The sequence below is a fragment of the Gouania willdenowi genome, chromosome 5 (genome assembly GCF_900634775.1).
Source record: "Gouania willdenowi chromosome 5, fGouWil2.1, whole genome shotgun sequence".
NCBI classification, from domain to species: Eukaryota; Metazoa; Chordata; class Actinopteri; order Blenniiformes; family Gobiesocidae; genus Gouania; species Gouania willdenowi.
In genome coordinates, this window is record NC_041048.1 from 11,827,971 (window position 1) to 11,840,644 (window position 12,674).

The window sequence follows — 12,674 nt, forward strand, 5'->3', positions numbered from 1 at the left end:
CATTATTCTGTCTGCATGTGTTTGAATGGAGAGGGTGAAGCCAACACTTGGACAAAATGATCAGAGAATAAGCTGTGAATTGTAAAGAAAGTGTTGAATTAGGAATGGTTACTTTTCTTTTTTTGAGAAAGAGAGAGACGGTGTGTTTTTCTTTGTGTGGACAAGCAAGATGTTGGTGATAAATGCACTAAAGTCTTTGTTTCCTGCCTGTAACAGGTGTATTTATTTCATTTAGGCTTATTACTGGTTGACTATGAACTGGACTTGAGATACGCAGCATGAAATAAGTTATTTTGAATGGAGGACTGTGAAAAATAAACTATCAAAGTGAACAACAAGAATGTGTAGTAAAAGATTTTGTGTTATAAATTGTGTTGATCTGGATTTATTTGTGTGTTTAATGGGGGGTGGGAATATATATATATATAGTTAGTTTTAATTCAAACTGCTGGAAGTCGAGAACAATTTAAAAACCAAGTGTTTTCCACTGTCATCTCTGAAACAGCAACCAATCACAATGTGAGTATTAGAATTGCATCATTAGGCAATAAAAATATAAGTTATTGTTAGTAATTCCCTTTGCATCATTTCCTGAGCAAATGCTACAAAATACTGTTAACGTAAAAAAAAAAATCCAGTCTGATATGCATATGTGTGTGTATATATATATATGTGTTCCATCCATTCCTTTCTATAATCACTTACAGTATGTCTACACTGAAGTGTTGAAGGGCTTTACTGGTTCCTATCTCCAAATCATATTGGGAATTATTCCCCCTGATACAATACCGTTCCCTCCCAGCAATCCATGCAATCATTCACTATTTCAGCAACTCCAATTTAACCCGACATGTAGGCCTAGGCCTGAGCAACATATTGAGACTCAAGATATATCCAGATTTCTTTTTTGGCGATACAGAAAATTACAATATCGCCTATATTTACATATTTTTTATTTTGTATTGGAATACAAATTTTAGGAGTTGTTGCTTTTGCTACTTCTCAGAACAGCATGGAAAACACAGTTGGATGGAGTTTTGAGTTTGTCCTAACAAAGACCACTCACTCACACGTGCTGTCAAAAAAAAAAAAGCCAAAAATGTCCTATTGTGCAGCTGTTTGTTAAACATGTCTATGTGGCATTTTGAATCAGCAAATTGAACCATGAATTGTCTTCCTGGTCAGGCTTTATTGAGTTGAAAATATCAAGATTTATATTGTATATCGCCGTTTTGAGAAAACACTTTTTGGAGATGTGAGTTTTGGTCCATATCGCCCAGCTCAAGCCTATGTCTTTTGGATTGTAGGTGGAAGAATACCTGGAGAAAACTCATGCAGGGGAGATTATGTACATAATTAAATTATTGATTTCTATAATGAACAAGTAGATTTTTCCAAGCAGAACGTCATATTCCCGTGTTAATAACCTAAAGGTATCAAAAACACCCCAAGGATAACCTTTCACTGCGAAAGGTTCATGATTCATATTTTGCTGAACTTAGTACTTTATATACTACTTGCATGAATAATAATGTGTACTTTTACTGTGTACTTTTTCAGTAATCCTCTGTCAAAATCCTGTACTGATCACAAATTTAAGAATATTTCACCCAACTTTTATGTGGAATATAAAGATAATTTTCCATAAGTAGTCCATGATTCATAGTTTGCTCAACTTAGTACTTCCGAGACCAGCGATTCTCAACTGGTGGGTCGGGACCTAAAAGTGGGTCGCAGACCTGTACTGGGTGGGTCGCGGACAGCTGGTCAAAAAAAATAAATGCATACTTAACATCTCTCATGTTGGACTTGTCTTTTATTTTGAAAGAAACTTTTCTTTTGACAGGCGTGCTGTGAAATGCATGTTACACAGGAAAATATATATATTTATATTTTTGAAAAAGATGTGTGTGTGTGTTTTCAACAGCTATTTAAAAATAAAAATTGGTTGGTTGAATTCTAAAAAAAAAAAAAAAAACTGGGTCACTATTTAATGACCGTGGTAAAATGTGGGTCCCAGGGTGAGACCAGTTGAGAACCCCTGTCCTAGACTACTTGCATGAATAATATTGAGTACTTTTTGAGTAATCCTTTGTCAAAATACTGTACATATCACAAATTTAAGGATATTTCATCCAACTTAAACTTAAAATAAAAACTTTATTCCGTAAGTAGTCAAGGATTCATATTTTCTATCTTTTAGGGGTCTTTCTTTGCGTTTCCGAATCTCTGAACACTAAAGCACGTGCTGCCCTCTACTGTTTCGCACCCCATATTTTCCCGTCGACGTAAACCTCTGCGGCAGTTTAACCAATAGGATTCGAGCACTGAGCATCCAGTCAGCCAATCGGAGCCTCCGGTGCTTTTAAAGGTTTTGAACGGAGGGACGTTTGAACTCAAACAGCGACGTCGACGTACAGCGTTAGCTTTTAGTGTTTAGTAACTCCCCGTTTAACCGTAGACATTTGTTTTTATTATCACCTTACGGATACATTTACGAGACTGTTACCTTAGTAGGTAGTCTCTCTGGATCGGTTTAGTGAATATTTCTTGTGTATGTGGCGGTAAACCTTCCGAGGTTTTGCTTTACTTGGTGACGCTGCGTGCTAGCTTCCGGAGAGCTGCTCCATTTTGGGGTAAAATACTGAGCTGTGCTTCCTCTCGGTCATTGTGCAATAATATAAATAGGTGAGTGTTTGCATCTGTTGAACTGAATTTAATGAAAAAATATTGGTTGATATGTTTACATTGTCCGGAAACGAAGATGGCTAAACGGGGGCTAACGTATGTAGCGGATGGAGGCTAGCTTTAGTGTTATGTTAATTTATTTCACTACATGAAACAAGTCCTGTTGACATGTGTTGCGTGTTTATTAACTCTTGTTAGAGCTGATTTGTTGTTGTTGGTTTGTAAATCCCCAATACATAATTACATATTATTTGTCGGATTGTTGAATAATTCTACTTAACCATCAGATTATGGACTCTGCCCAGGCCAAGGTGAAAGGTCTGAAGCCTCAAAGGCCCGAAATGAAGGTAAATAAATACAAATGTATTATTATTATTAATAGCCATTTTGTTGCTTCCTTCTTTGGTGATGTATATTTGTAGAGGTCGACCGATAGCTGATTTAAAAAAAAAACAAAAAAAAAACAATTCATCCGATGGCCGATATTTGAGGCCAATGTACTTTTTTTTTTTTTTTTTTTTTTTAAAGCACATTGATTATAAAAGACAATTGAAACACTCATATGGTATAAATTTATATATTAGAAATTAAATTAAATACACCAATAGAACTCTTAACATGTATGAACTTTAAATATACCCGTACACAAAAATCCATATCCTATTAAGGATATAATAGGATAAGGATATTTGATCAAGCACTATTATATTATATCCTTATGCTATTATATTGGCTTTTTATTTGTAAGCCTATTGGCTTCTACCTCTCCCATGCACATGTTGTTATTATTATCCTATTTTTGTTGTCTATAGTGGTGGGTAACTCACGATACGATACGCGATACAAAGCTCATGATAACGATTATCTCACTATATGACGATACTGGGATTATGATATATTGGTCAGAAATCAATCTACGATAATCTGACATTACAAGAACAAAAAAGATTAAGTGAAAAAATACAATTTTTATTTTACATCTCTGAAAAACAATATTTTGAAAAAGTGTCCTATGAACAGTGACACTATTTTTGTGCAACATTTCTGAAAATAAGTGTCACACATACCAATGTAAACAAATAAGTACAGTATCTCCAAAAGTGCTTTCTGTAAACAAAAAATAGGGTCTTTCTTACCAGTGACACCAGTATAGTGCAATATTCCAGTAAACAATATATTGGTTCCTTCAACAAACAGTGACATAATTTCTGTGAAGACCTACCTGCACATTTTAGTGAAAAAGCAGAAAAGGTTTTGAACAAAATTTTGTTTTGTTTTTTTTAAAAAAATCGATACTTGGCAGAAGCATATCGATAATCGATCGTGTGGAAAAATATCGCGATATATCACCGTATCGATATATTGTCACACTCCTACATCTTAATGGATGTGTTCTTTCTTTTTTCCTTTTTAAAGGTTACTCTAAAGTGCTATTAAAAAAAATCGGCCGGCCGATATATCGGTCGACCTCTAGATATTTGCCACAATGGGCATCCTATACAAACCTATATTGGTTTATATAAGATATAGCAGTAGAAATCCTGACCCATATTTTTCCCGCTTTTTAAAAATGTATCTTAAAATTCTAATCTAAAATAAGTATAAATATATCGTCTGTATGACATTGTTTTTGTTGATTTAAAAAAAAAAAAAAAAAACACACACAAATGCTTTAATTAGATATCAATTTTAATAAAAGTTTTTGTCTACATCCGATAAAGAACACAAACAGTTTTTTGCTAGTGTGTCAGAATCATATGTAAGTTATTGTTAGTTAAATGCTGAATGTTGCACAATGAAACAGCGAGTGAATTGTTTTGCATTGTGAGGGGGGGGGGGGGGAGGCCAGAAATGAATGATCTTGCTATTTTTCGTGAAGAGAAAATTGTAAATACATTTGAAGAATTAAAGGAAACAACATGCTGGATTGTTTTAAAAGCATGAACATTTTCAAGTGAATTGAAAGTGTGATGAAAGCTTTGGTTTTTAGTAGTTTTTCTATTCTTTCATGGCAGGCAAAGGGTGATGGACCCAAACGAGTTCCCGTGTCACACCAGGCGCTGAAGGGTCCCAAGGCTGTAGCCACACCCAGTCAGCGTGTGCTCTGTGAGTCAAATGGGCCTCAGCGTATCCAGCGTCCCATGAGCCTGCAGAAACCTGCCTTTCATGCACCTGCTGTCATCAAACCCACGGACAATGCCAATCAAAATGTAAACCCCGCCACTCAGAATGTAACTCCTGCCATACAGCAGCCCAAACCTGGCGTACAGCAAAGCATGCCAAAGGCCAACGTGTCTGGCTCAAACCCAGAGGGAAACAAACCACTATCAGAACCGGCAAAGCCTGAGAAGCCACAGAGTAAGTTTGAATTTAAGATGAAAGGAAAATTAAATTAATTGTGGCAAAATTCAACATGTTTTTTGTTTTTCGTTTTTTCTTTAGTTAAAGCTGTCAAAATCGATCAAGCCTCTGGTTCAAAGTATGATGGATTTCTTCTTGTAATCTACTCTAAAGTGCACGCGTCATGTTGTCACCTTGGTAACTCTTGTTTTGCTGTGCTCGCACAGAAAGCGATGGAGTCTGGAAAACTTTGACATCGGTCGTCCCCTGGGGAAGGGCAAGTTTGGCAACGTGTACCTTGCCAGAGAGCGCCAGACCAAGTTCATCCTCGCTCTGAAGGTTCTGTTTAAGAAGCAACTAGAAAAGGCTGGAGTGGAACACCAGCTGAGGAGAGAAGTGGAGATCCAGTCCCACCTCAGGTAATGGGTTCAGTCTTAAGTGTCCATGACTGTCTTAAACCGATCCTCTACGTCTTTTGCACCAGATCTGTGTCTTCTAAGACTTCAGCAGCAGCCATTTGAAACGCTGTCGCTATTTTCCCATATGAGACAGGATTTTTGTGGCTTTATTTAACCGTTCTTCGATAGGGTTAGGCATTGAGTATCGATTGGTCCAGGGACCAACTTTGTAATTCTCCCGTAATCCTTCAAATTTTTGAAATGTGAATTTTCAATAACCAGTCCAGTTGATAATCTGCACAAGGTGAGCACATCAGTGGGAGCACAGTAACATTTTTAAGTACCTGCAGCATCACACACTCAAGATGTGTATTGTGTTTAGGGGTGTCCCGATCCGATATTGGTTCGATATTAGCTGCCGTATATTTCCCTGCCCCATCATGTGCCTTTATCACTCCCTGACCAGTCCTCATCTGTATCCCACAGACACCCTAATATCCTGCGTCTCTATGGCTACTTCCATGATTCATCACGTGTGTACCTCATTCTTGAGTACGCACCCAGGGGGGAGCTGTACAGTGAGCTGCAGCGCTGCAGGAGCTTTCCCGAAGACAAAAGTGCCACTGTAAGTGTGCTTATGGTATTAATGATCATGTACAAACCTCTTCACTACATATGGGTAAAACTTTGTTTAAATTGCCTTATTATTTGAATAAATCCATTAAAGGCCACATGACCTTCCACAGTTGTCGCGTAGTGCTAAGACAGAGCATCAAATTCAAAGAATAAGAACTTGAGCAGTTAATGGAAAAAAAAAATAAAGGTCTTGCTTGCAGTTCCAAAAGAGGTAAAATAAGTTTGTGTTTAGAATCTTCAGCACTCACCAAAGAATCCAAACAGCTTGAAAATGAATCTTTGCTGTAAATGTACTTTTTTGGTGACGCTGTTTCAAAAGTAAAAGTGAGACATAATTATTAGTGTGAAAACTGCCGTAGGACATATGGATCGACTGATATGGATTTTTTTCCATCAGCCTTAGCTGTATATTTGGAGCCAATACTACTTTTGCTCCCTCAATTTACATCATCAAAATTACACAAATATAACAAATGGTACAAGTCTCAATTTAAAAAAAAAAGAGCATTTATTGAAATTAACAAAGGTGAGGTAGAACAATTCCAAGTAAAAGATATTTAACAAATGATAAAAACAGGTGATGTAGAACAAGTAAAAAAATAGAGTGAGACATCTGAAATATTATGAAAGATAACTGTTTGTCTTTGTCCTGAAAATAGCTTTGACAAAAGTTGGCCTGACTGAAGATGTATTTTATTAACAGGATTATTTAGTATATATATTATTATAGTATTAAACCAAAAAAGAAACCAATAATAATAGTCCATTACAACACAACCCCAGAACATAAATTAGCAGAGGAAAATAACGTGATGTCAGATGCGCATTAAGCAACAAACTGTTCAAGTTTCTGGTCTAAATTGTACCAACATTAACAGGAATACATATTCAAACAAGTAGTAAAATGCTTCTCAAAGTTTTAAAACATCCAGCCAGCTGCTCGTTAAATACAACTGCGACAACAACACGGAACCATGGAACAGCGTCAGCTAAGTTAAACAGTTAAAAATTGCTTTGAAAGTTTAAAAGTTGCCGTTGGGATTGAAGAGCTTTCTTCATGCTCTGATAGTGGGAGGAGGGGCTTCGCACTCTGCAGCCTGTCTCCAGCAACACAGAGCAGCCTGTGACAGCCGCTCTGTATATAAAGCGGATCGACGAACGCAGCAGCGCACATTTGCCGATGCACATAAAACACGCAAAAATCGGCCAGCCGATGAATCGTTCGATCACTAATAGGACATATAGGTGCAGTGGATGAGTCTTGGCCTTAAAAGGAGTGCACATGGTCTTTAAAATGCTGACTCTACATATATGGTGCTTGGTTGAATTAGCATGTGAGAGACGTATAGAGCCTGGCAATGGTGCTACATTTATGATCACTGTACGCCAAAACAACCCGCCATAAAAACAGTTTCTTCCCCCAGGCTGTCACTCTGATCAACACTAAACAGTCAAAGAGTGTCAGACCTGGTTCTGTGAAAAAACCCTGGAACCAAACATAACAACCCTGGATCAATCTGACACTGAGAATGTTCATGTACATACCTTTAATTTAAATGTTCTCCTGCACTACTTATCAATGCTCTACTGCACTATTTTTCTTTTATTATTATTATATTTTATTATTTTTTATTATTTTTCTAATAATTTCCTTCTTTTTATCTTATTTTTTTATTTTTATTTTTAATTTATTTTTTTATACTATTATTATTATTATTATTATCTTGTTATTTTATCGAGTTTGCACATTCTAGTCTAGCTACTGTTTATATTTATACTTATGTTTATACTTATTATCATCTTTTCCAGTTGATTGTTTATTATTGAATGTGGAGAGAGCACAGTTGACGGAGTCAAATTCCTCGTGTGTACAACAAACACTTGGCGAATAAAGATGATTCTGATTCTACTCATGTAATCTTTTGGAAAATGTATGAATTTGTCCAGGTAAATGTACATTTGCCACACAATTAGTTTTACACTAAAATAACCAACAGTATGAGTATATTTATACTCTATACTTGCCTGTAAATCTTTTAATGTCTTTAAAGTAACAAACTACAATCACTAAATGAGGACGAAGTATCTGTAGATGACGTCAGATGAATTTGGAGCTGCTGAAAGGTTGTTTTGCGTGCAGTGATTCCTTCCTTCCGTAATTATGATATGCAATGTCTTCTAGTACATCATGGAGCTGGCAGACGCTCTCAACTATTGTCACACTAAGAAGGTGATCCACAGGGACATCAAACCAGAGAACCTGCTGCTGGGAGCCAATGGGGAGCTGAAGATAGCAGACTTTGGCTGGTCCGTTCACACCCCTTCCTCCAGGTAAAAGCCTTTAGATTGAACAGTGTTACAAAGTGAATGAATCTCTCATGAATCTTAAAGGGTACCTTTAGTGGAAATGTGTTTAACAAAAATATGTTTAATGTATTACCAATAAACAAAATATGTGCACCTCGTAAAAAAAAACTTTTTAGAATGATTTTAAAGCTTGGGACATAAACTATTGGAGAGCCATCATTTCAGTTCATCATTTAGCCACATGGAAATAAAAAGGAACCATCTGGTGGGGATGTGATTAGTGCCATGACAGCCGCCCATATTATCCACTGTAAGCAGAAAGTAGTTGTGCTCTGAACAAGTACGTTTACAAGCTGCATTAAAACTTTCTGTGAAGGAATTCTTTCGGAACCACGTGTGGTTTCATACGTAACTTTGGCTTTGTGCCCATTAGCTTAGCCCATTAGCTTCGCCCACAGATCCCTCTCATAGCAGCTCAGCTAGAAGCGATCCTCCCATACCACCGAATTTCATCCCAACGGAAACGTTTAAAGTGTGTATCCTGATTTTATGGAGCAAACGTCTTGCTAACTCTGACTTAGTGTCCTTGTATGGCTTGGCTTAGAGATGCAACATTTTTCCTTTTGTTATAGCAACCAGTAGCTTTCCTTCACTCTCCGTAATTTATCCCTGAAGGTATAAGATAGTTCTAAAAAGTATTTTTAATTACCGTTTAAATATTACATTTTTTGTCTGCTTTTAAATACCAAATTACAAAAGCCTAGTGATTAAAATGATTTTTATTATTTGATCACTGTCTGTGATCAGGAGATCCACTCTCTGTGGGACGCTGGATTATTTACCCCCAGAGATGATTGAGGGGAAAACTCATGATGAAAAGGTGGACCTGTGGAGCCTGGGGGTCCTCTGCTACGAGTTCCTAGTTGGGAAACCCCCGTTTGAAGCAAAAACACACGAGGAGACCTACCGCAAGATTTCAAGGGTAAGAAATTAACCCAGGAATCATTAGAGGGTGTCAGCTTCTGTTACTTCACATGAAGTGAAGTTTCATCTTAGCTGATGGGTTTTAAGGGTTTTTTTTTTCCATCCAGGTGGAATACACCTACCCGCCACAGACCAACTTCAGCGCTGGAGTTAAAGACTTGATTGCCAGGCTGTTGAAACACAACCCCATGCACAGGCTGCCCATCGAGGGCGTCCTGTCTCACCCATGGGTGAGTGAATACTCCACCAAAAAGCCTATGACGCTGAACACAGATGAGCCCTAGCAGTGATCAGAGTATGTGTGTCATCATCCTGGTGTACAGATGAGTTCTATCATGCCGCTGCCATCACTTGCTGAAATAAAGAACCTTATTGTTATTTTTGTGTTTTATCTTTTTTTTTTTTTCATTTGCTGTCCCACATGTTGCTTTTTTGCTTTCCTGTAAATATTTTACTGTATTTGTGTAATTATGACCATTCTCTGACTTTACTTGAAAATATTAATAAACTGTCTTAAAGGAAATGTTGGTTGAATTTACAAGTGTTTTAAACAAGCTGGTGCATTTCACTTAGTTTTCATAATGTGGGCTGAATTTTGCACAACTTGTCAGCAGGGGGCGTCACAGTAGCTGTACACAGACTGGGGATTGCTTTTGAATTTGTTAACAATAAAATGTGTTCTTTAAATATGTTTGTCTTTTTACTCTAAACTGTGTTGAATATTGTTTGAATTCACGATTTTTCATGGAGGTGTTGCTCTTGGATGCTCAATGACACTGTTGTAATGTTCCAATTTTTTTTTTTTTTTTTTTTTATTTGTGAAGAAGTCAGCCTCTCAAGCTCTAGTGTTTGAAGCAGTGAGACGTGGAATGCTTAATACATGAAAAGAGGCTGTTCAGGGTTAGAACTTAATAAATATTTAACTTTATTATTCAACAAACATCAACTTTTATCTCAGCTGGCTGTAACTGAGATGCAAGACAATCAACAAAATGTAAATGACTTTCATTAGCTGTCCAGCTTCTGTCAGATTGTCTCACTGCGACTGCGTTCAAGATAAATATTTGTGAAACGCTTATTACATATGTTTCCCTCTCTGTTTAAAACATATTTATGCTCTAGCCCAGCTTTTGATGTTACTAGAAATGTCTGCTTGCTTTTGTCTATTTTTGAGAAAGTGGGATTTCCTGGATATTTCTTTTCACGTGCGGTACGGAAACGTAGAGCTGCCACAGGGAAACTGTTTTTATTGTATGGACCAGTGGTTCCCAAACAGGGGTATCTGTACCCCTAGATACAGGGGGTACTCAGAGCGATTTAACAATTAATAAAAAATTATCAGGAAATGCTCCTAGTTAATTTATTTAAGCTATTTTTTGGAAAAAATCACATTTTAGCCATAGTATATAGTCGTCTTAAATATGTAAATCCTTGTTTTAATCAGAAGTAAAATTGGTTAAGTGACCGAAAAATGGTGGAAAAAGTAGTGAAGTGGGATTTTAAAAACCACAGAAATTGATTAAAAGTTGCAAATTAGGGTGACCAAATATGACAGAAAAAGTGGTAAAAAAAAAAAAAAGTGGTAAAAAGTGTCAATATTGGAACATTTAGTCAGAACAATTAGTTTAAGGTGACATATACTGGGCTTGATAAATTGTGAATGTGGTTAAATTGGTCAAAATAAGAATGAAACCTGGTGAAAAGAGGTTAAAAGTGACAACAATGGGTCATCATATGTAACATTAGGTAGGAGAGTGGTGGAAAGGGTTTATAAGTGCCAAAAATGTCTTGAAATTGCGGAAAAAGCATTGAAATTTGAAGGAGAAGTGGCAGAAATGCATTAAAAGGTGCAAAAACATGGCACGAAAAAGCGATGAAAATAGGTTAGAATATGGTATGTTTGGTGTAGTTGCAGAAAAGGGGTTAAAAAAAAAAAGGCAAAAATTGGCTCAAATTGTTTAGAAAATATTCTTAGTTTCTTGAAGACATCTGCAGTGCCGACCCCCTTCCAGTGTCTCGCGACAGCAAATGGGGTACTGAACCAAGATTAAGAAACCCTGGTTTGTCCGATATTATATTTTTACCACAACATAGTGATCCAAAATATATCTTTCTGTGTGGAAACTCTACGCTTTCACTTTTAAACAAGGGATTAAGTCGATCTTCCCTTGCATTTCCTTTACTGTCCGCTGGGGGGCGACATTGTTCTATAAACCTCAGGGTCACTGTGAGGACGAAGAGGAGGAAAAAAGACGCATTTCAGTCTTTCTCGTTTATGTCTTTGTTTTTTTTTTTTCATTAATTTGTTTGTTTGTGGCCATTTTGACTCCAGGCTGGGGCTGATGGTGTACTTCTATATTTGAGGAGTTATTTATATAGAACATATAAAACCAGGCTGCGGTCTCAACACAAAGAAAGTGAGAACAGTGGGATGGTGAAAACGCACATTGTGATCCCGTTAATGATAATCAAGTGCATTAAAATATGCATCTTTAAATTTAATTTTAATACTATTTAAAGTGATCACTTCTACCAGGTGAATCCATACCTGAGCTGGAGATAAAGCAGCATAACACAAACACTTTATTTGGTCCACCATCACCTAACTTTAAAAAAAAATAAATGTCAGTGCCAATGTTTCAACCTTTTCTGCTTTTTATTATAGAGAAAAAATACACGATCTGATAGTTTTCCGTTTTACATAAAACCACACACATTTTTACAATATATTTTCACTTAATTCTTTATTCTTTAATATTAATTTCACGATATATGATGACGACTTTGAGATATACATTCCATCTTTTTGAAACCACAATTACACACTACACATACGGGTTTTTTTTTCTTTTTTTTTCTTCTCAATAACATTTCCACAGGACCCATTGGATTGCACAGAATGAAAAATGTCTGAAAGCGCATTTTCCCTTATTCCACCACCCCCCCAACCCCCCACCCCACCCCAATACTCAACCCCAGATGTTCAGACGTGGCTTTTTCAGACAGAAAAGTTTCCAATAATTTCCCTAAAACTGCTTTGTGTGTAGTTTGTTTTTATTTTGGTGTTAAAATCTTTTTTTTTGTTGTTTTTTTTTTTTTTTTTTTTTTTTTGTTTGGGATGAATCGAAAGGAAAGGAAACAGGCCCCTCTCTCAAAGGAGTAAATGAACCAAAGCTGTTAAATATGTTCAATTTTCCCCTTCAACCATTGTATGTGAAATATCATACATTCAATGCATAGTTTGTAGCGGCTTGTGTGACCTCATATTTTGCATTTCAGACTTTAAAACTTAAAAGGAGTAATCTAATTTTCTCACGCATG

The 12,674-nt window shown here is 36.5% G+C and overlaps 1 protein-coding gene across 1 annotated transcript; it reads left to right on the forward strand.

Moving 5' to 3' along the window:
• Positions 1 to 2,385: 2,385 nt before the first annotated feature.
• Positions 2,386 to 9,637, forward strand: LOC114463152 (aurora kinase C-like). Its single transcript, XM_028446452.1, has 9 exons — positions 2,386 to 2,688; positions 2,976 to 3,035; positions 4,704 to 5,046; positions 5,131 to 5,167; positions 5,256 to 5,447; positions 5,913 to 6,051; positions 8,245 to 8,393; positions 9,177 to 9,351; positions 9,461 to 9,637. The coding sequence occupies exons 2-9, from the start codon at positions 2,979 to 2,981 to the stop codon at positions 9,635 to 9,637; spliced, it is 1,269 nt and encodes a 422-aa protein (XP_028302253.1). The 5' UTR covers positions 2,386 to 2,688; positions 2,976 to 2,978.
• The last annotated feature ends 3,037 nt before the right edge of the window (positions 9,638 to 12,674 follow it).